At 35.1% G+C, this 24,445-nt stretch overlaps 1 protein-coding gene across 4 annotated transcripts in view; it reads right to left on the minus strand.

Moving 5' to 3' along the window:
- LOC148942296 (uncharacterized) overlaps positions 1–23,573 on the minus strand; it is a 66,930-nt gene extending 43,357 nt beyond the window's left edge. The window contains exons 1-3 of one of the 4 annotated variants that reach the window (XM_089102995.1): positions 23,505–23,573; positions 17,348–18,000; positions 5,374–5,549 (exon numbers count right to left, since the gene is read on the minus strand). In XM_089102995.1, coding sequence (XP_088959121.1) covers positions 5,374–5,549; positions 17,348–17,936 — 765 coding nt within the window. In that variant the 5' untranslated portion in view covers positions 17,937–18,000; positions 23,505–23,573. The other 3 variants (XM_089102996.1, XM_089102997.1, XM_089102998.1) reach the window with 3 other exon arrangements.
- Positions 23,574–24,445: the final 872 nt, after the last annotated feature.

The following is a 24,445-nucleotide window of genomic DNA, read 5'->3' on the forward strand; positions in this document are numbered from 1 at the left end:
AAGTTAATTAATAATAGACTTTATGCACATCTTGAGAAATTTAATATATTGCACCCCAATCAGGTTGGTTTTAGGAAACAAATGAATATGGAACATGCAATAGCATATTTAACTAGTTGTACAAATCAAGTTCTTGACAGAGGTTACAAGTTGCAACAACATTTTTAGACATCATTAAAGCTTTTGATACAGTGGGTCATTATATACTTTCTGAAAAGTTGCGAAGGTATGGAGTTAATGGAAGATTTCTTAATTTGATAAGTAGTTTCCTTTCTGGTCATTTTCAAAGAATAAAAATACCTGGCCCAATTTCTAAACCATTGCTAATTAGTTGTGGTGTACCCCAAGGGTCTATTTTTGGCCCTTTATTATTTTTGACTTATATTAATGATATTTCTTCCTCTCTTCGGCCACTTGTGAATAAGGTTCCAGACTTTACCAGTAAAGAGATTCATATTTCTCTTCTGGTGTTTTCTGATGACACAGCTCCAATTGTGTGTGTGATAACGACTGAATCGTTGGTTACTCCATTGTCTAACACTATTCAAAAGATATCTATCTGCATGAAGTGCAACAAGATTGCACTTCATGCAATCATGTTACTATTATTATTTCTTTTATTTTTTTAGGGTGCCTGTTTTCGAGTATAACTCACTGTGTAGGCACCCTCTGTAAATATTGTGTTTTCCATTGATTCATATTGTAAAAGTGTTATTTTGTCTTGTAGTGATTTATTGAGAAATTAAATTAAATGAACATTGCTATTAATTATATAAGTCAAATTTTGTAGATTTTGGACGGTCTGGTAATTATTATCCATGTATATCTTCAGTTGAGGCTGGGGGCCTTGAAATATGGAGGACATCAAGTGTTCGATACTTTGGTATAATTGCTGATGAATCGCTCATTTAAATTGAGAATATTGAGAAAGTTGCAAATATATTAGCAAAAAATGTTGACATAATTCGTAAACTTAAACACTGTTTTCCGGAGGAAATAATCCATATGTTTTATTTTAGTTTAATGCACCCCTATATTTATTATTGTAGTTCATTATGGTTGGGAATTTTCTCCTCAATCTTTCGTCCATTCCGAGTTTAAAAAATATTATCATTAGAATACTTAATAATTTAAGCCCTTCTGGATCGTGTCGTGAGGCTTATAATATGCTGAAAATACTCCCAGCGGCTGCTCTTCATGATTTTTATGCTGGTGTTTTTATGTATAATTGCGTCAGAGGTAAGTCTGCTTCTTTCCTAACTGTGTTCACGCAAGTTAATGAAGTTCATTCCCTTGGCACAAGATCAAGAAACAAAATTTATGTTAATAAGATAAGATATTTATTTCAAAAAGATCACTATCACAAGCCCACAAAGGGCCGAATTCGGACTTCGGAGTCGACAATATAAATGATTGCACTAAAACTGGCAAAAATGAAACAACAACAACGAAATGGAAAAATCATAATGAACAATCATTTAACAGTCAATAATTAAAACTGTAAAAAGTCAATTAAGAAGTTAAAAAGATAAAAACTGATCAAACTAAACTTACACAAATACGAATCGGAAAAAGAATTATAACGGACATAAAAAAAAGGAAGGGGGGGGAATAAGCGAATAGACACAGGAAAAAAAAAGAGCGAGACATAAATGCATATGAATTAAAAGGGACAATAAAAAAGTGTCAATAATCCAACTACAGTAAATCAATAAAAGAGTTAAAAAATAAAAACTGGTCAAGAAGGGGGGGGGAGACAAAAAAAAAGTAAAGAAAAGAAACTATTGGGACATTTTATTCATTTTTCCGGTAATAAAGGGGACATAATTTCTTTCGTATATCGAAGTAACGCAGTGAATGGGGGACAAAACAGGGATGGGCTCAGAAACAGCTCGAGGCGGCCGTAATCTGGATTGGGAGTGACGTTTGGGGAAAATACTTGCCGTCCGAGGGTTTGTTATGACATTTTTTGCAAAACGGAGGCACAAATTATTTCTTCGTCTCTCGAGGGTCTCTAGGTTTGAAATATTTAACAAATACAAAGACGGTATCTTGCCCTCTTTAAAAATAATTTTTAGAGCTCTTTTTTGGACATTTTCAATTTTTTGTGTTGCTTCATTAGAGAGTCCAGGGTGCCACACAGGACAAGCGTACTCTAATATGGGACGCACAAAAGAAATGTATACTTGTAGTAAATGTGATTGGGGGCAACTGAATTTATTTAAAAGTTTAAGGAGGGAAAGCGAGGAGTTTGCTTGTCGTAGGATATTATTTATATGGGCATCCCATTTCAAATTAGAAGAAATTGTAACACCAAGGAGTTTAAGAGATGTGACAGAGGTTTCAGGAGGTATTTGAGCAAAAAAAAGGGGAGGGGATTTAAGGAAACTTACTGAGACTATTGCGGATTTAGAAGGGTTAACAGTCATGTCAAGGGAAGAGGCCTCACAGGCAATATCTTGGAGTATGCCCATTGGGTTGCTAAAGATGTTTTTATGATTTGGCTACGTCTTGTTCTGGGTTTTCTCTTGTTTCTAGAGGGGCTAAGCTATGGAATTCGTTAAATGGGAATATTAAATAGTAAAGAGTTAATGTTAAGCAAGTGGTAGCAGGGTAGAAGATGTTGTAGTTGTGTTCAGTTTTTACACCCTTCTGAGGTTAATGTTAGGTTGTTTTTGTTTTTTATTTGTTTGGTTATCCCTCCTCCATATCATTCTGTGACATTTGGAGGGGATGTATTTATGTAAAGTTTTTGTTAATAATTGATATTAAAAAAAAAAAAATACCTATGTTCCTTCCAAGCTTCAGTCTTACACTCTTAATACGTGACTTCCAACTTAAATTCGACTCAACTAGCATACCTAGGTAATGATCAACACGTGATTTTTCTGTACTTGACACAGGAGGCTATAAGTTTACACAGTTATGGTTACACAATATAGTTTACACATTTATAAGTTTTAAAGAAAAATAATCTATTCACAAGTATGAATGCATCTGACAGTGCAAAAAGGCGAAGTGGAAACTTCGCCTTTTTGGCGAAGAAAGTGTTTGTTTTTTTTACTTTTTGCTGGGTTAATGAAATTAACTGGATACTGAAACATTTTGGGAGTTGATATTAAGGGAGAAGTATATAAGGATGAGGAGTATATCCTAGCCGAGTGGGTTGGTGAGCTGAATTTACGATCCTTTGTCCGAGAGTACGAGGTTTCGAATCAAAAGTGTACCATTATTTGGTTTGGGAAGGGGGTCAGTGGCGTGACTCTGCAAGCTCAGCCAGCTTTAAATGGGTACCTGGAGAAATCTGGGGAAGGTAAACAGGAAGGATGTGTGAAAGCACAGGATCGTTGACCCCCAATCCCCCATTGCACCTCCTGGCTGAAGGGCCATGAAACGGAGATCAGCACCACCGGTAAGGACTGTAAAGTCCAATGCCGCATTCTTTACCTTTATATAACGAGATTAAGGACAAATAAGATTTCAATAAAGTTTCTAAGCCAACCTTAATTTAGCCCCCTCACCCAGAAAACCCAAATTTTGACAAAATATTATATTTCATAATTTCAAAACAGCATTAAGGCTGAAAGCATTAAACTGAGAACAAAACTCAGGAGGAGCAGCTAGGGATATTAAGTTTTACCTATCAGGGAAAGTTAAAAAGGGACAATTAACCGAATCATAAGATTCCAAGCTGTCAAGATCCAGGCTATCAAAAGAGCATATCTGCAATGTCCCAGGAAATTATAAGGGTATTAAGTTAAAACTTTCACTTAATGGTAGGGAGAGTCCGGAACAAAATTAAAAGACATGATATGCATCAAAACACACCCTGTAGACCTACTTCTAAGTTGCCAAAAGGGCGTCTCCGGACCATCTCAGGAATAGCTATGTAAATTAAGTTAAAACTACCAGGGAATTCTGACGCGGATATTGAACTAAATCATAAAACAACATGTGTATCCAAGTTATCAAAAGGGCATATCTACAATGTTGAAGGAACTTCTAAGCGTATTCAGTTGAAACTTTCAGAGAACGGTTAGGTGGGTGTTGAATAAATTCAGAAGACACTACGTACATGGAGGTGGTAAAAAAAAACGCATACGCAATATCTCAGGGACGTTTAAGGGTATGGAGTTAAATATTGAAAGAATGTCGTAGGAGACATAGAACAAAATAAAACCCACAATAACGGCAGCATGGTTCTCAATTTCGTATGTATGCAAAAACTCAGAAGCAGCTAGGGGTGAAAAGTCTGAAAGGTCAATCAACATTTTTGTGTATCCTGGTTGTAACATGATGAGAGTCAGGATAGCTCCAACCCTATAGAATCCCAAAAATTATGCAAATTTTCAATTCATTTTTTAGAATAATACTCAAAATGCCCCTCCACCCAGAGTTCTATATTACAACTATTATTAAAATTTGTTTGAAATATTGTCCGCAATAAAAATAGCAAGCTAAAATCTTGACTTTATTGCTTCTCGTTTTTCATGTAATGTAGCACTCTAGTTTTCTTTGCAAAACTTCTTTTGTGGGAAGTTATTTTTTTCTTCTTTTTTTATATAACTCAGTTCATTAAAAATTGAACTCCGACTTTTTTCCTATTTATGCAGATATATGGAGTAGAGTCGTAGAGTCTGACTTTTAGTAAAGATTGTCTTCGGTAACATAAAGACAATTATTTTTGATAGAACAAATCATAATAATAACAAATATTAAAAAAAAAACAGAGTTTAAAATATAGAGGTTTTAAATTTTTTGTGCTGTGATAATCTCTTCCACGTGCAAGTAAAGTGGTTTACTGCAATACGGGAATGGTTAAATGCACGTTAAAAGGGACGTCAACTGGAGGGAGGGGGGGGGTTTAGCAACTTGGTGTTGTAGCCTTAATATAAGGCGGCCATTTGCACCCCTAGATTTGAAAAAAGAACATGTTGTGGCTGTTTTCAGTGAAAAGCATTTTATTTGGCATCTTCATTAAAAAAAAATTTAAAAAAAAAAAAAAAAATTGTCCACCCCCTAGATGTTGAAAAAGACATTTTGCCGTCCCCTAAATTTTCGGGAATTGACACCTCAGAATATTAACATATTTAATTTTAAGCTTTATTCAAGGACAGAGTGCGTGTATATTTGAGAAAAGAAAAAGATGTAAGAAGCAGAGTCGTGGAGTCTGACTTTTAGTAAAGTTTTGCTGAATGAATTCGGAGTCAGTACATAGAAAATGTCTGAAGTCGGTTATAATTTATACAATCTAGTTAAACGAAGCTTTAAAACAGGGCTGTGGAATCAGAGTTTTAGTAGATTTTTTGCTGAATGGAGTAATGAGCCTAGTAAATCTAGTGAGCCTAGTGAGCCTAGTAATGAGCTTCCTACCTCTTTGCTCAGTTTATTTGGTTCTGACATCCTACTCTTCAGGATTCCAACTAATTCCTTTTCTCTGCTGTCAACTGTTTTCGCCAAAACTCGAGCTGTGTGAGGTGAGGAAATCCCTAATGATTCTGGATTTGTTCTCAATGCTTCCTCCATAAGTGTTAACTGGAACAGTATATCTGAAAAGAAGTCACTAAAAAATGAAAAAATTACAACAGCTTAAGATTCATAAGGGAGGGAGATCAAGTAGTTTTCCAAACGTATAATATTGTAGGTTATTAACATATTGAAAATTATTTCACGACTATGATGAAGACCACGGAAACAATGGATTAAAAACCTTGACAGCCAGCACGTTGTGCAGCTACCCAGAGCTTCACAAGACAGATCTTCATAAATTAATGCAACAAAAGAAACAAAACACAAATAGCAGCCTTATAAAAATAATTTAGATAGTTGCAAATTTGTCCACTTTTTTTTAAGTCTGAATAATGATGCCTACTGTGTCAGTAGATCTACTTTCATAAAGTAACTAATTACGTAAATTGTACGTAAATTTAAGTCTAATAACGTAATTTCCGACCATCAAGCTGTGATTGCCACATTAAAAAACAACGAGAGAAAAAAATCTTCTTTCAGAAATTTGTTAGAAATTAACAAAAACCGTTAATGATTTTTTGTCAGAAATGTCGGTACGGAACTACAGGGATATTAAGTTCACGGCCATCTATAGACTTAGAAGCAAGGCTAATAGTCCCAGGAAACAAAAGTCACATCCGGCATCGGACCCTATTCTTGTATCTGTTCTAAATCTTCGACATAAGGACAATATTATGGCTTGTGTTGGTAATCTAAGAAATACGGGGGAAAGCGTCAGTATTGACCTTTCATTCGAGTTGGCTAAATGTTAGAGAAAACTTCTGAGTACGGCTTATTATTTAAAAAATTATAAAGTAGCTTTCAATAAAGTGTTTCATACCAAAGTCGTTCAGAAACGGAATATTCTATGCCTAGGACATAAAAAGACTTTTAGTTCTATCCTCATCTAATTCGATTATGCGTGATACGACCCGCTCACACTATTTTTTCCTTTAGTCAACACGGATTTTGACTCTGACTTTTGATAATTAGTGAGTGTTGGCTTCCGCTTAATATATTATATCTTCAAAAAATGTGCTGTTCGTTAATGTTATTTGTCTTTTTGTATTTTTCCCTTTTATTTGTGTTTCTTTACCCTCAGTATTTACACCTTCATGTGCTATTTTACTTGTTATTTTTTTTTGTTTCAGAGCAAAATAATCAAGTTCATGTCATAGCCTTTTTAATTCGGATTAAGAGGTTGACGTCACTGGTGTTCACGCGACTACAGCATGGCTCTCTGTCACCTGCATGGGTAAGTAATTATGGTTGAAACTAATTCTCTATTGGGGATTAACGCTAATATAACACTAGGGAAATTAGATAATTATTAATTTGGGAGAGTTAATTTTACTAAAACTAGAACTAATGTGGTTTATAAAGCCCCCAATATAATTTTCTATAAAAATTTTTAGAATATTATTGATAGTGTGTTTGTGGGGGAGCAGAGATTTTGGGACTCCGGAGCTCGGTGAGGTGATGCATTCCCGGTTGTGCATCTAAACGTTCAGGGCCTAAATTCCTCGTTTGATGATATTCAATTATTATGTAGGAATTCGTGCCCTGCAATTATCGGTCTCTGTGAAACATTTTTGAGCGAGAAAAATCAGGTGCTTTTGGATATTCCCGGTTATATGTCGATATTTCTTAACCGCAAGACGGCCCAAAAGGTGGACTCGGATTTTACATCCGAAATAATTTTCATGCTGTACTAAGACAGGATTTATGTACAAATAATGAAAAGGTATTTGAGTCACTTTTTATAGAAGTCCCAATCAACGCTAAGGAAAGGATAATAATAGGCGAAGTATATCGTTCTCCAAGTGGGTCCATAACCCAATTTATGGAAACATTAGAAGATGTTCTTGGAAAAGTTTTTTCTGAAAAATCCGAAGTTGTATTAATGGGCGACTTTAACCTCGACCTGGCGGATCCGTCATCTAGACAGGCTTCTGATCTTTTGTCTTTACTAATTTCGTATGGATTAGCTCCTTGTATAAACATACCGACAAGGATTTCTAACCAGACAGCAACATTAATTGACAACATTTTTTCATCCCTACACTTCATTAAGAACGAAGTACTGCTTTCTGATACTTCCGACCATTTGCCAGTTGCAGCCTTGTTTCCAATCCTCCAAAATCCACAAAGATTAGTCCCCCAAGATACACCGAGATTATGTTGCTCACCAGTGGAGCTGGATAGACTGAAAGAAGATCTGAGTACATCTTCATGGGACTTTTCATTACCAGATAATATTAATTTGGGCAATTATAACGATATATTTGGCCAGTTTCATGACACTGTTAAGGAAAAATTCTCGGCTTATTGTCTAAAAGCTCCTTTAAGGAATCCTCGATCAAAAAGATCAACACCCATAGCTCCCTGGCTAACACCGGGAGTCCTCAAATCAATAAATAGAAAGCAGAACCTTTGGAAAGAGTACAAAAACAGACCAAGTGATGCTAAATTAGAAGCATTTAAGTTGTACCGTAATATGCTGAAATCAATTATTCGGAGAACAAAAACAGTGTATTATACTAAGAGATTTGATGATTGTGGTAGAAATATAAAGAAGACGTGGGACGTGATTAAGGAATTTAGTCGGCCATCGAAAAAACTAGAAGGTCTCCCTAAGTCTCTTATGGTAGACGATCAACTTATCACAGAAAAAGGCCAAGTAAGACATCATATGAACAAATTCTTCGCGGAGATAGGGAAATCAACTGCTAATAGTGTTTCTCACTGCTCGGTGTCTCAGACTTGGAAGCAGTTCCTAGGCCCCCCGTGCTTGAAATCAATGGCTCTTGAGGACGTTACAGTGCAGGAAATTACAAATATTGTTTTGTCCTTAAAGAATTCTTCAACAGGTTTTGACAAAATTTCTGCTAAAGTAATTAAACATATCCTTCCATCGATTATCACCCCACTTTGCCATTTGATTAATAGGTCATTTCAACTAGGAGTATTTCCTCAACGACTTAAATTGTCGCGTGTGATAGCTCTCTTTAAAGGAGGTGACCGTGAGGATCCTGGGAATTATAGGCCGATATCTCTTTTGTCAGTGTTCTCTAAGATATTTGAAAGGCCAATGCTCAAACGTCTGGTAAGGTTTCTTGAAGCTAAATCTTTTTTCCATAAGCATCAGTATGGGTTTCGCGCAAAGTACTCTACAGAACATGCTTGTAATAAACTTCTTCAGTTTATACGACAATCTTTAGACTCTAATCTTATTCCTGCAGCCATTTTTCTTGATGTAAAGAAAGCTTTTGACAGCCTTACACACAAGATTCTCATTGGTAAACTTTCTCATCATGGTGTGCGTGGGGAAGCATTGTCTTGGCTCTCTTCATACCTTACTGACAGATCTATTGCCATGGAAGATACAGACAAGGAAGTTCCAATTGAATACGGAGTACCCCAAGGTTCTATTCTTGGGCCAACCCTATTCCTGATATATGTGAACGACCTCTACCGACTTCTAAACACCCCAATTCCCAATGTCTGCTGTGGATTGTGTCACAATTGTTACTCTCAGACTATGTCGGCGTCCACATCTGATAGTCGAGAAGAACTGGTATCATTTGCAGATGACACTACTCTAGGTGCTGCAGCTCCGGATGAGTCATCCCTTATTCTAAAGCTTCAAGCAATGACTGAAAAGATACTCAATTGATTTGACATAAATCAACTAGCTTTAAATGTAAAAAAGTCGTACCTTCTTATTTTTTCCTGTACAGGCGTAAGCTGCCCCACAATTACTGAGCTTCCTACACCAAAAGGCTCCATAAGTCACCCCCCGGGTCGATATGTGCGATTCCTGGGAGTTCTTTTGGATGAAAATTTATCGTTTAAGTGGTACGTTCAAGTAATAAGAGTGAAAATTTCCCGTGGACTTGGAATCATCCGTAAATTAAAGCGTTTATTTCCTTTTCCTATATTCCGTCTTTTATATTTCTCTCTCATTTTCCCTTATATATGTTACTGTTTGTCTGTGTGGATGTCTACATTTTCTTCTGTACTTGCTGCTGTTCATGTTCTTCATGAGAAAGCGGTAAGAGTTCTCCAGTCGACTACACACTCTCCTGTTAATCTCCTTAAGATTAGAGATATTTATGTTATATCTCTAGCTTCGTTGGCATATCAATTCTTCCACGGAGATCTCCCATTTTGTTTTTCTGGACTACTTAAGCCAGTAGGGGAAGTAAATTTTTACTCAGTTCGAAACAGGGAGGACGTTATGATTCCAGCTACTCCCTCGGTTCGTTCAGACTTCGGTCAGGCCGGGACTGTGGGACGCGCTTGGAACTTGGTTCCTGCTGAGATCCGGCAGTCACGAACACTTGGCTCCTTTAAGAGATAGATGAAAAGTTTCTTATTAAAGCTAAATATTAATTAGTTTATAGTTGTTGTATTGTTTTTTTGTTGGCGTTGGATCCTCGATGATGTAGAGAATTTTTCATTTTTGATTTATTTTTTTAGTGTCGGGTGATAGGAGGGTCGCTGTTTCGTGTGGACTGTCGGTGAGTTGACTTCTTTTCCTTATAGATTTTTAAGTTAAACGCTGTTTAGTATTGTTTATGCCAAGTTTTAATATTAGTCATTTATTCTGTGTCGTTTCCCAAATAACGGGCCATTGAGCCCTTTGGGATATTGTTTTTGTTATTGTTATTTATGGAAATAAATGGAACTTGAACTTGAACTTGAACTTGAATACTGAAGTACTGAGAAACAAAGATTTCACAAACGCAACAGAAAATATATTAGAGGTACTGAAAACTGTCGAGAAAAGTAGCCTTCCGAAACATTGGGAAAAGGTAGCTAAGCCAGCGATTACAAAAATGGCCCAACAAATCTCTCGGGATAAAACAAGGTTTGAAGAGAAACACGTCAGCTTTCTATATAAAGTAGTTTACCAGCTAAAAGAAGAGATAAATGCAGGGAAAAACTCAAACAAGGAATATTTTGAGGCTCTAGCAGAGATAAGAGAGGTTGAGCATAAGCGGGCAGAAGCAATAAAAATAAGCACTAAGATAGATGAACATATTCAAAATGAACAGTTAACAACAACTCTCATATGCCGCGAGAAGAAAAAAATAAGCCAACAACAAATGAGAAGAATAATAAATCAAGAAGGGGAAGTCCTTGAAAACGAAAATGATATATTAAACGAAGCAAGAGATTATTACCAAAATGTGTTCAAGAAAGAAAAAAAAGAAACCGAAGACGAGCAAAAGAAGGTACGAGAATTTATTGAGGAAATCACTATAACAAAAGTAACTGATGAACAGAATGAAATGCTAATAAGCGAAATAACTGCAGAAGAAATAAAAAAAAGCATTATCGGAAACGGGAAATAACAAATCACCGGGCAGAGACGGTATACCTTACGAATTTTATAAGCATCATGCAAATGAAATATCCCCGATTATGTCTGAAATGTTCAACGAGATTCTAAATAGCCCTGAAGAAAAAATTAGTTGTATTGGAATAATGAAGCTCCTACCAAAGTCAGGAAATCTTGAAGAACTGAAGAACTGGAGACCTGTAAATTTAACAAACTGCGACTATCGGATTCTCACCAAAGTTCTTGCAAACCGCCTAAAAAAAGGTACTTGATAAGTTGCTAAGTAAGCGACAAAAAGAAGGATTAGATGGACGGAAAAACAGCTGATGTTCTAAGAGCCATACGAAACGTAATACACGTGATAGAAAAAAAGAAGAAAAAAGGGAAATACAGAATCACAAGCTTTGACATTCGAAAAGCATCTGACAAAATAAGAAGAACAATCCTACTTATTATACTAGTGGCATACGGTTTCTGTAAAGAGTTTATCGAATGGATAAAAAAGACCTTGGAGAAAATTGAACAGATCATTGTGATAGGTAATATGGAAAGCGATAGCTTTGAAGCAGAGACAGGAGTGAGACAGGGATGCCCATTAAGCTCTTTATTGTTCGAAATATATATTGACCCTTTGTTGCGATATTTGGAGCAAGAGATACAAGGAATCGAGATAGGAGGGACCCAACAAAAGCTAGAAGGATTTGTCGACGACCTCACGACTTTCACGGAAACAGACATGGATTATTTACGAGCTCTGCATTATATAACTAAGTACTGCGATTTGTTCAAACTAGAATTAAACAAAGAAAAATGCGAAGTCCTGTGTTTAAGCGAAGGAGAACCTCAGTTTATTGGCGGGATAGAAAGGAAAGATTAAATAAAGGTTATAGGTATGCAATGCAGAAAAAAATGGAAGAGACTGAGAAAATAAACTGGACTAAAACATTGCAGAAGTTTCAATCGGCACTTGCTTACGGCTATGGAAGAGCCTTTACAATATTTCAAAAAGCTCAATACGTTAATACTTACTGTTGTCCAGTGATATGGTATTTCGGTTCAGTATCAGACCCCACAAAAGGCATCCAGAAGAAAATAAAATCAATGATATATCAGTTCGTCTGGTACGGAAAACCCCCTCCAAAGCTTAAACTTACAGATATGTTTCTACTGAAAAGCCAAGGAGGCCTACAAATAATTAACACGGAAGCCAAGATAAAAGAACTTTACATGAAAACAATAATCGAAGGAATCCATTTTGAAGAAACAAACCAAATGAAAAATTGATATAACGAATGGGTAAGAAATGAAAGAAGTGACTGCCCAAACTTAGTAAAAAAACATTTCGGAACTGTTAAAGAATTACTCGAAAAAAGGACCGCAAACCCTGATAGTGAAAAATCCAGCAAAACAGATATGAAACAATGGTTCATTTCGCAGGAAAACCTACCTCCAGCGAAAATTCTAGACACGAGTGATCTTGACGATGAAAAACTGAAAAAAATTTTCGACCTGATACACTCTAGTTTCTTACCGCCGAAGGTTAAAGAGCATGCGTTTTTCCAAGTTCACAAACCAAAATACTACGAACTGAAGAAAGAAAACACAGGATAGACCCCACCAAGTCGACTGGAATATGCGGAAGGGTTGAAATCAAATTGAAACACTTGGAACATTTAATTCTTCAGTGCATAACTGTAAAAACAGAATTAGAATATTTGAAACAACTGTTAAGTAGTAAAATACAAGAAAATGAGGAACTTGTCAACGCAGAAAAGATTGTAGAATTAAAATTATGCATGGAAACCAATCAAACGATAAAACACGAAGATTTGACATACATTTTCACACATTTCAGTTATTATGTTTGGAAAGCGAAAATGAAAGATACGAACCCAACAGAGGTAATGAAAAAGGTAAGAGTTCATTGGGATAGTATATTAAATATAAGGAAAGGCAAAAATAAAGTAAAAAATATAATGTTTATATAAGAGAGTAAAAAAAAAAAAAGAGAAGGAATGGAAAAAAAGAAAGAAAAAAAAAGAAAAAGAAAAGGAAAAGAAAGAGAAGAAAAAAAGGAAAGAAAAGAAAAAAAAGAAAAAGTTTTGTAAGAAATTTTAATTAGAAATTGAAATGTTGTTATTTAAAAAAGGAATAAAAGAATGATAAAGAAGTAAGTGTTAAAAGTAGGATAAAGATAAAGTTTGAAAGAGAATTGAGAAGTATTAAAAGTAGGATAAAGATAAAGTTTAAAGAGAATTGAGCAGCCAAAGGGGAAAGGTAAGATGAGTAATAAAGGAAATGAAGTGAAGGGAGTATGAGACATTCTACCTATTAGTATTTTTTTTTGTAAAGGTAGAGTTTTTTTTTTTTTTTTTTTTTGTACATTGTTATTTTGGGGGATGGGGGGTAAAATTAAATTATATATCGGGGGAAATAGAGGTTGATGAAAAAGGATTTGAAAAATGTAATTTACGGTCACGATGGAAGGGGTGCCCTAACGGGGAAGGGCAGCCTGAGATATTGGATGAACCTAAAATGTATATGAAAATTGAAATGTTGTATACCTCTAATTTTATAACCTGATATAATTTGGAATGCTCAATTTTATATAAATTTCATATTTTGAAATTTTAGATGATTTTTTTTATTAAGAAAAGAGTAGGTGACATTAAATAAATTATGAGATATTTTTAAAGAAAATTTGAAAGTCACCGAGAGGAGAGGAGGTGAAAAAAAAAAAAAAAAAAAAAAAAAAAAAAAAAAAAAAAAAAAAAACGTAAATTGTATGCCTTTTGTTTATTTTTAGGCCACATCGCTGCATAAACAAGGGCGTATCCAGGATTCCTCTTGGGGAGGAGGCGGGAGGATACAGTTTTGCTTTAACGCATGAAAAATTTGTTTATATGTATTTTTGTTGTTTTTACAAGTCTGAAGAGAATTTTTTTTTTTTTTGGGGGGGGGGGGGTTCAAAGCCCACAACGATCCCCCTGGATACAGCCTTATGCATGTACCTTAGGTATTTTGATAAAAATACGAGATCTACAGTTGATTTCTGATACGAATTTTAGGCTTTTATGATTATAATTCATATCTAAACGATGACAATATATTTATAAGCCATAGCCTATAGTCTTGTAGTGTTGCAACATCAAATACACCTTACCTGATTTGATGCTTAAGGAGTCCTGTAATTTCCAGCGATTTCTCTGAAGAGGAATACATCCCATTAGCGGTATCAAACTGTGTAATTTTTGCTGTGCTCCATAGAAAGATCTTAGCTTGGAAACATCTTGATCAAAATGAGATAGAGATACTTGTGATATTTGTTTGTTTAAAATTTTATTTGGGAAATACTTTTTGATAATTATAGATTTTAGTTCCTTTTTAGGTGCAAGTAAGTAGAGATGAGCCATCAGGTGATAGTGATAATGCTACATTTAAAAAAATTATTAGTCTTTGGTATATATTGGGAGATGCAATCTAGAATGATCATCTTGTTTTCATAATCTAAGCGTATGTATACCTATTCCCAGGGATTCTGTAGACGACTTTAAAAGGACAATCATCCAGGTATGTAAATATGTCAATGAATTAGTAAAGGAAGGATAGTAACATTTTTTTGGCAGGCGGGTGGGGGGGGGGTATTAGTTATGTTATTTTTGTGACGTGTGTTATAGAATAGTGTGTCGTATGGAATTGTTCGTCTTAAGATAAATCCATCTATCTCTCTGTAAGAAAAGCAATTAAAAAAGGGAAAAATTATTTAAAAGACATGTAGGCCTACAGGAATCGGTATATCTCTTCTCACAAAAAGGAAAAAAATAGCAACTATACTTTAGGGAACTAAAGCTCCAAGTGTTTGGAGCACTTTCTTTTCTTAGCCCTTTTGAAGTTTTGGTTCTGCTTGCATATCTGACAAATTAATTGCATGAAATGACTCAAGTCTATTATAGTTGTTTTTTGTTAAACATAAATGACCCACATTCAATCAGAATTAAAATAAGAAAATGCAAATGCTTTGAATTATTTAACTGATTAAGTGTATCCCTATGAAATCGGAAGGAACGGGTTTTTACGGCCTGAGCCTCAACTCAGTTTGACAAGTCCATCCATAATCAAAAATCCTAGCTGAAAGTATTTGACAAGGATAAACACAGCTGCACTAGCCTGACTATGGCCTGAGCCTCAATTCATTTTGATGACTCCACCCAGAATAAAAAAATCCCTGCCACCAGTATTTGACAAGCTGCAATCCCTACCACAAGTATTTGACAAGGATAAATACAGCAGCACTAGCCTGCACTTCAGCCTGTGCCTCCACTCAGTTTGGCAAGTTTACCCTTAGTAAAAAAAAATCCCTGCTGAAAGCTCTCAACAAGGAAAAACACAAATACCCTAGCCTGCACTGTGGCTTCAGCCTTAACTTAGTCTGGTCACTCCAATCATAATAAAAATACATATTGCATGCAAATGCCAAGGATAAATAGAGCTGCACTGTATAATTTAATTCTTGCATCACCCTTCTTTCATTAGTAAAAGAACTGGTCAGTATTATGTGTTCTAAACATGGAAATTAACATAAGAAATTTGAGTTCACGACTTTTCTTTAAGGGGTAGGCACACGTAGCTGATTTAAGGAGCCGATTTCAGCAAGGGTGTATTCCATGTTGAGTGATTCTAACTAATGATGCTAAGAGGCAGGCTTAGTGACGTTTTTCGGTGATTAATCATCAGTAATTACGTTCTAGACAAGGAATGTACTAGGATTTTAGAGCTTTAGGCTTGTAATTAATTGTATTTAATAATTATCGTAAATTAATCGTAATTAATGATGATTAATCACTAAAAAACGTCATTAAGCCCCGCCTCTTAGCACCTTTAATTATAATCACTGGACGTGGAATACACCCTTGCTGAAATCGGTTCCCGAAATCAGCTACGTGTGCCTAGCCCTTTAGACCTGTTCATTTTAATTGTAAATCCTGAATAATAGAATGTGCACACCAAATACATTTGAATTACAATACTAAAATTCAACCCTAGACAAATTCTTTTCCCAAGTCTGAAATTGTTGAAAAAATTCAAAGCTTGGAGAGACCAGATTAATAGGAGTCGGTAGCAGCCGTGCTTCAGGGCAAAGTAGACAAAAGACATGACGAAATACTGTTAGACCATGGAGCAGACATAATAGTTCTTTAGTCGTTATTGGAAGAGCCATGGTGCTAGAAAGAGCCTAGAAGCTACAGATATGCACATGGTGACATACACAAATACCCTATGGAACCCTAGACATATGGGTGAACCAGATTCTTAACTGTAATTTAACTCTAGAGAAACTATTTTTTTCTAGTCTGAAATTTTTGATTTAATTTATGCATAAAAAGCAGAGCTAGATCCACCCAAAATTTCAGCACGACAAGATTGAATCTTGGTTTGCTTGCAAACCCCTTTTGCTATGATCCAAATATCCCTTTTCATTTTGCAAATATTGGATTTTTGCATGCTCACAATTCCCCTTGTTTATTATACTAATATTCCACATTTACTTTCATTTTATAAACATTTGCGCAAATAGAACAGCTGTTTTGACAACCAGATAGATCAAATTATTTAATAATATTTTACATTTGTGGAAATGAAAAAACACAAAAAATTTAAATTCTTAAAATTAAAAAATTTTAAAAAATTATTGTTTTTATTTTCTTTATTAAAAAAATCAAAAGAATATAAGGATTTCAAAGTTCTTAATGAAGATGAAGAAGAAGAAAAAAGAAGCTGAAAACTCTGTAATGTGAACTCTGTAAAAAACTCTGTGTACTCTGTAAAAACTCTGTTAAAATAAGCCAATATATTAGAACTTAATTTTTAAGACTAAGAAATTAGGCTTCAAAATCTTACCTTTAATGATGCAATTATATCTTCCAAGCAAATTTTGGAAGACAAGAGGGGCATTAAATGGTAAAATTTTAGTTCATGCAAATTAGTGATTAAATGGGCAAGTTGTTTGTCCAAATATAACTATATCAATTTCTTCTGGGGTTTGGGGGGTAGAGAGGTATCAAGATTGCTGTCATTTTCTATATGAAGGTCTCAATTTATTTACCAGGGAAATGATTTCGATTTTGGTTTTCTATTGTCATATTTTCTTTCATTTAGGATGAAGTTAGCACTTGAATAGTTGCCACTTTACTCTAAGGGTGTCCTTAGTAGTTATAAAACGCTTTGATTGCAATTAACAAGTTTGCTTCAGGTTTTATCTTGCTCTAATAGTAGCCTAAAATAATGTCATGCAAGGACGCTCCCAGGGTTTTTTTTGGAGGGGGGGAGGGTATAAAAAAATACTTTACAAAACGCATTAAAACAGCCTTTTTGTTACTTTTTTACAGGCCAAAAAAATTTCAGGTGGAGTTAAAACCAGTACCCCACCCCTGGGTAAGACCTTGGTGTCAAGCTTAGTTTAAATTTAAAAATACTGATTCAATTTATACCTACCTCCTAATTTAACTAAATGATCAGCTTGTACATAGAACTCAGATTGCTCTTTAAATATTCTAGGAACAGATAAGGTTGGTTCATGTTTCAGTGGAGTTTTTGCTCTCTGTCTTAAAGGGGTTTTTGGCAATGCTGCCATTTTTCTTGCTTTTTTATATGGAGTCTTAATTTGAGTTGGAATCTTTAGATTCTTTCTGACAGCCTTTTTTGGAGTTTTTGAGATTCTGACAGCACAAGCTGCATCACGATATTCTGGTGCTCCATCAGCTTTCTTCTGTCTTGCACCATCATTTCGTAAGTGTTTTCCAACAGAACTGATTGAATATAAAGTTTTGTTTGCATCCAAAACGTCAGAATAACTAGAATGTTCACAAAAGCTGCTTTCACTTAAAGATTGACCAACATCATCAACATAGTGGTCAAGCCATTCTTGAACAAGTTTGACTGATTTTTTGAAAGCAGAAGAAGGAACTGTGATCTTCTGATTCACTTCATTTTTATGATTTTTGTCAGATTTCTCACTTAAAATCGACCTCCAAGTCTGTTGTTCAGGATATGCTGAACTATAATTTGAGGAGTGATGTTCCATGTGACATAAAATTGGTTTCTAAAGCTGCTATCCCAAAAGTTTTGTTCTCAAATGGGCCTTAGTCCTAAAAAATATTAAACATTCACTATAGGTGAATAGAGAGAGAGAGAGGAGATTCCTACTCCCTTGCAACTTGTACAATGGTCTTTCTGATTGAATTGGGAATAAATAGATTCTGTATTGCATTTTGACTCTCATCCCCTCACCAGGAATCCCTCTCTTCTAAGCATTATACCCGTCTGGATATAACTATAACACAGAGGATCCTGAACAATTAAAATTCCTTAACATTTAGATTTGGCAAACATACACCCTATACTTCCCATTAAGTGAGCAAACTTGACAAGCTGATTATTGGGGAGGTCAGAGCAAAATAAAAATCCACTTTTTGTCTTTTAATATCATATATTGCAGTATAACTAAGGAAAAGTCTGCATTACCTTTCCATTCTGCAAGAGAAATAAGAGTTTTTTCCTTATGAGTTATGAGGTAGGTAACAAGAAGAGGAGAGGAGAGAGACAAAAAGAAAAAAAGAGAGAGATAGAGGGAGAGGGGGGGGGATGGAGAGTGATGTTCTGGCTTTAAAAAACAATCTTGATAGGCCAAAACTTTGCAGAGGTTTGTTTGGAGGCTTCATTTTGGGAAAACAAACTTCATGTGAATGACACACATTCATATACAATTAAAGAACAGCTAATTTTCCACAGGGGTGATCATATCATTTTTGATATCTATGATGTATAGAAGATTATATAAGATGACAAATGACCATGAACACCTAAAGCAAAAGGCATGGAACAAACAATATTGAAAATCATACCAAATCTCAAACATGTATATTACACAACAAAAACTGTGGTTAGAAGACAAATCAAAATTAGAATGGAATGATGGAACACGTTATTTTAGCACTCCTTTAAAACAAAGTAAGAAAAATTATACTGAGATTGTTGATCACCTCCCAAGAGAATATAATTCCTATTGAATTTATGTTTCTTTTGAAGTTAAAATGGAGGGGGGAATTGAACTCACTCCAGAATTTATTAATTCAATTGAAATCACCTATCTGCCACTCTTTGATTTTAAACTAATGAATAGCACAACAATTATGCTAATGCATACTTTAGATATTTCAAAGGGCATGTGCAATGGAACATGCCTAGTTATTACTGAATTATATAACAATGTAACTAAACAAAAAACATAATTACAGGCGAAAATATAGAAAATAATTTCTGGTATCTATGACACCATGCAAAATAGTTCAGGGTGATGAATGAATCCAAACAGCTAAAGAAAAAAGCATGAAATGTCTGGGGTAATGATGAACAAAACTGAAGCACAACAAGATCTCCAATTAGAAGACATGGGACAAATAATCATCATAACAAGTCAAGAATGGAAATAATGGACAACAAAATCTGCTGTTAGAAGATAAGCAATAGCAAAGATCACATCAAATCTTGGCAAAAATGATGCACAACAAAATCTGTTGTTAGAAGAGAGGCAGTAGCTAGAATTACAATGAATTTCACTAGAACACAAATCCTAAAAAAATGTATTTTCGGCAATGGATAAACAGTAAGGAGGAATTGAATTCACTCCAGAATTTCTTAATTCAATTGAAATCATTGATTTGTCACCTCATGACTTATAACTAAATAATAAGACAATAGTTATGCTAATGCATAATTTGAGAATCCCATATATACAAGCCTGCCTTGTACCAAGTGCCAGAGACAAAGCAAAGAATAGGTTATATATATATATATATATATATATATATATATATATATATATATATATATATATATATATATATATATATATATATATATATATATATATATATATATATATATATATATATATATATATATATATATATATATATATATATATACATATTATGTTTTAGAGGTAATTACTTGTCAAGAAAAAAAAATTCTGTCATCCTAATCCAGCAATTGAGACAAATGTGCGCTTGAACGAGGTTTTAACCTTACTCAACTGTCCAACTACCTAAGACCAAACAGTATAACTAAACCATCAACCAAATAGAAATGTCCAAATCCATGCAAACTCGTCATCAATAAATATAAGTTGTTGTAAATTTACAAGCAAAAGCACCTTAAACCTAGCAAAATATTTCCAAGTAGAACCTTCCATTAGGGCTCATCAGAAGAAATACCACCTGCCTTAATGGGTTTCGAGGCTTTACATTCAATGGCAATCTTGAATGCATCAACAGAGGAAGTGGTGACAGCTGATGACATTGAGAAGACTGTTCCAGGGGGCCACCACTCTATTGGAAAGCAGCTTCTTACTATGCCCTCTTGTCCTGGTTGATTTGTCAAGTTGGAAAGGCTTCTCAGCAGAGGAATCAGCGTGAAGTAGCTTGTAAGCCATGGTGACATCACCCCTCTGTTGTCTGTAGACAAGTGTTGGAGCTGTAGTTTGTTTAGGCGAGATGGATAGTCGAGGTTCTTGCATCAATCAACAGCTTTGGTTGTGTGCCTTTGAACAGACTCTATTTTCTGTTGGTCATCCTTATCGAGGGGAATGGCAACACACATCCCAAATTCCAGCAATTGTTGCACAAGACCCTTGTACAGCTTTGTCATGGCTTTGGATGATCTGCTATGTACTGTAAGCTTAATTATTCCAAGGGTCTGATGTACTTTGGCAACTGCTGTTTGTGTGTGTTTGTGGAATTTTAATTCTTCATCAACGACTATTCCCAAATCTCTTTCAACTGCTGAAGAACCAATCAATTGCCTAGAGCCATCCCCTCCACTTATATGGTACTGCCACTTCTCATTCTTTTTCCTGAAATGTACTGTCTTGCATTTCTGAATGTTAAACTCAAGCTTCCATTGGCAGGCCCAAAGGTAAAGTGAATCCAGGTCTTCCTGTATAGTGGCTCTTGTTGCTGTTGACTCTGCAGGCCCAATAAGCTTTGAATTGTCAGCATAAATGCTGATTTTATTTCTTACAGCCCATGGAGCATCATTAATGAAAATATTGGGCCCAAGATTGTTCCCTGGGGCAGACCACTATCAACTCCAGTAGCTCCTGAGAGGTTCTTGCCCCTTATCCCCAAACACTTTAACTCTCTACTTTCTTCCTGAGAGGAACTGCATCACCCATTCAACAACCTCCACATATATCCTGGTAGCTAAGAGTTTTGCCTTCAAACAATGATGGCAAACTTTGTCAAAAGCCTTTGCAAAGTCTAATAGGATCATATCAGCAGGGATACCCAGGTCTAGCAGGTCAGTGACATATCCGTATGTATCAATAAGATTCGTCTCGACCAAGCATCCAGATCTGAATCCATGTTGGTTGTCCGTAAGCAGTTTGTTGTCAATCAGGCGTTTCATAACAGCGGTATTCACAATTCCGTCGAGGATTTTACAATTTTTTTTAAGTGGATTATAAAATAGTAAATTAACTTTGAAATGGCCAAATGTTGACAACACTTTCACTGTGAACAACAAAGAAATCTTTGCTGGACCATTAAAGCTGAGAGGAAGTGGGCGATTCCAGATAGCGTTTATAGAGAGAGCTACATCACACATTATATTATAGTGACCTAGGTCACATGATTAACCAATTTTGTCCCTGTACTTGAGGCAATTTTTTTCAGTTTTTTTTTGCTTCTACTACCTGAATAGTATTTTATACATTTACACATTAAAAAAGGTTGAAGAGAAACAAAGAAATAATATAAAAAGAACAGGCATGTCAAATGCACCAGGATCTGCCCACAAGTATTTTGACACATGTTGAATTGGGTTTTGACTTACATAAAAAAAAAGGTAACTTTTTTGTTCTGTCAAATTTTTAGGTGAAACTGTCCCAATTTAAGAAAATTGAAGTTTTCTACCCTTTTCTGAAAAAACTTCAAACTTCTAATCAAACTATTAGATTCATAGATGTTTTTCTTACATACTGAACCCTCTTGAAACCAAAAGTCTTCAAATTAAGCCTTCTGGAGTAGAAAAAGTGTTATTTTTTTTTTACAAAAACTGTCAAATCATTGGATCCTTTACTCTATTAGGAGGAAGGGGTGCACTGCCGGAAAAACAACCAAGATATTTCAAAATATTATAAAACAAGGAATATAATGGTACAGTTTTTTTTTATAAGGATTCTTCCTTGAGAAAAGTGGCAACTCTCTACTGCTGCCTAATGCTCTTTCCCAACTATGACAGTTATAGCTGTAGCAATTACATCCTATCCCCCCCCAATAGGGCTAGATCCAAAAGTTAGGTGGGTTTTCTTTAGGCAATATTTTTGCTTACTTTTTTTTTTACTAGCCTATCCTTTAACTTGTATAAAACTTTGGTAATATAGTCATACTTTAGGGGGGAGGTGGAATAAAGCTATGTGCTTTTAGGAAGGATATAAGAAGTTTAGACAATTTAAAATAGTTTCCAGAACTGCATCATCTTTCCTTCTGAGAAGAGTAATGTCTATATAAATACTATTCAGATTAGGTAAAATTCTACTTTAGCTACTTTTGGCTATCTTGGTAAGGGGTAAGGTTAGGAAAATGAAACTTTCAGGAATGGATCTACAGGCTAAAGTATGTCCTGGGAAGGTATTTTGAAGTGACTACCTCCACTCCTTCTTAAAAATCAGTGTTATAAAAGTGAAACCTTGCAAAATCAATCTTCTGCTTAAATGAAGTAGAAAAAAATTCTTTTCAGAATTTTTGAATTTTGAATTTTTGCAACTTTGCTCAGTCCTAATTTTATAAGGTTTTGAAGATATGCAAATGCATTTTCTAAATTTTGAAAAAAACACTGATATTGCTTAAAATTCTACTCAAATAACAGGAATTGCATTTTCAGAACTAAAGCCAGAGAAGAAGAAACTGATAATTGAAAATTAAGGTAAAGTATTGTTTTGTCAAAATTTTAATAGGTTTTGACCCAATCATGTTTTGAAACCTGTCATGTAGGCAAAATTTCACAACCCTCTAGAGGAAGAAGGAGTGGAGGTAGGTAATTCAAAATACCTTCCCAGGACATACTTTAACCTGAAGACCAATGCCTGAAAGTTTCATTTTTCCTAGCCTAACCCCTTTCCAAGATAGCCAAAAGTGGCTAAAGCAGAATTTTAACCCAAATTACTGTACCAATTAATTTAAAACAAACACCATCTCAAAACTAACTTAGCCTAATTCCCATCTGGTTTTACCCCTAGGCTAGACTAAATCCTACCATACTGAGAAAGCCAAGTTAAGTGATCAGAAGTGAGAAAATAAGCTTCTTTGTCTAGGCCTAATAGCCTAACTAGATCAGGGCCTTAGGCTAGCCTACTACTGCCACTGCTAATAACACTAAATAGGTTACATCTTCACATAATTTAGCTGGGAAGAAACGACTACATCACTTGATGCGTTTTATTTACTAGACTACTATTCTAAGCAGCCTAGGATTTTTGACATTAATTTTCGAATAGCCTAGGTCTATATTCTTACACCCTCAAAACACAGTTTACTGTGTTAACATTTTTATGTAGGACACTCAATTCAACTACTTCAGGCTGATTATTCACCAGAATAAGGCCAAGTCTGGTAGTAACCGAGAAAACAAACATATCAGAGAAAATAAGTCTTGAATTTTAAACTTGAATTGCTTTGCGTTTTACGCTTAACAGGGCAGTATTGCCAACTTTTCGGTCAATGAATTTGTCCCCTGAGCATCCAAAAATGTGTCATTTTCAGCTAAATTATGTCCATATTTTGTCTATAATATGTTCATAATACGTCCATTTTGAAATCTCAGAAACTAGTTTTTTTACGACTTGTAAACCTCTTTCAAAGTGGTCGGTTAACATCAAATATAATGAAAACGAAAAAGATTCATTTAGTTCATCCATAAAAAATGAACGTGTCAAAGCAGAAAAGTCATAAAAACATGTAAACAGTAAATAATTAATTATCGGAGCTTAAGGCTCATCTTCCTACGAGAGTTCTACTTGACAGGTATGCCGGCATGAGGGTTAGCATTTTCAATTTTTTTGGTAGCTTTTTGCCAATCAGAGTATTTCTTACGCATGTCATAGAGTACAATCCTGGAGTCAAGCGAAGTTTTGGAGCGCTAGGTAAGCTGGGTTGCCCTTCAATCAGGGGAGTGACATCCCCAAAGGCATAATTATTGGACCTTTGAACAAAGATGAACGAAATAGATGTCTACAAATTCTGATTGGATGCTGGTTTTCGGAACTGATAGGCACGGGGGGGGGGGGTTGCCCTTAAATACCTTTTGACTCTTATAAAGGGCAGTAAACTTCAATTAAATGAGCCTCATTTGTGTTTATACGAGTACCCATTCCATAAAACCTTATATGCCCCTGGGGAATAACTTACAACCCTTGTCCTAGGGATCTTATGGTTTGTGAAAACGCTGAGTGTATCGTTATATGTTCTTTGGACCATTTTTAACAAAATTTCTATCTCAATATTTCTGTTGTATGCATCTAGGAAAAACAATACA

Source organism: Artemia sp. Qi Xiang Cuo, chromosome 17 (genome assembly GCF_049724085.1).
Source record: "Artemia sp. Qi Xiang Cuo chromosome 17, ASM4972408v1, whole genome shotgun sequence".
NCBI lineage: Eukaryota > Metazoa > Arthropoda > Branchiopoda > Anostraca > Artemiidae > Artemia > Artemia sp. Qi Xiang Cuo.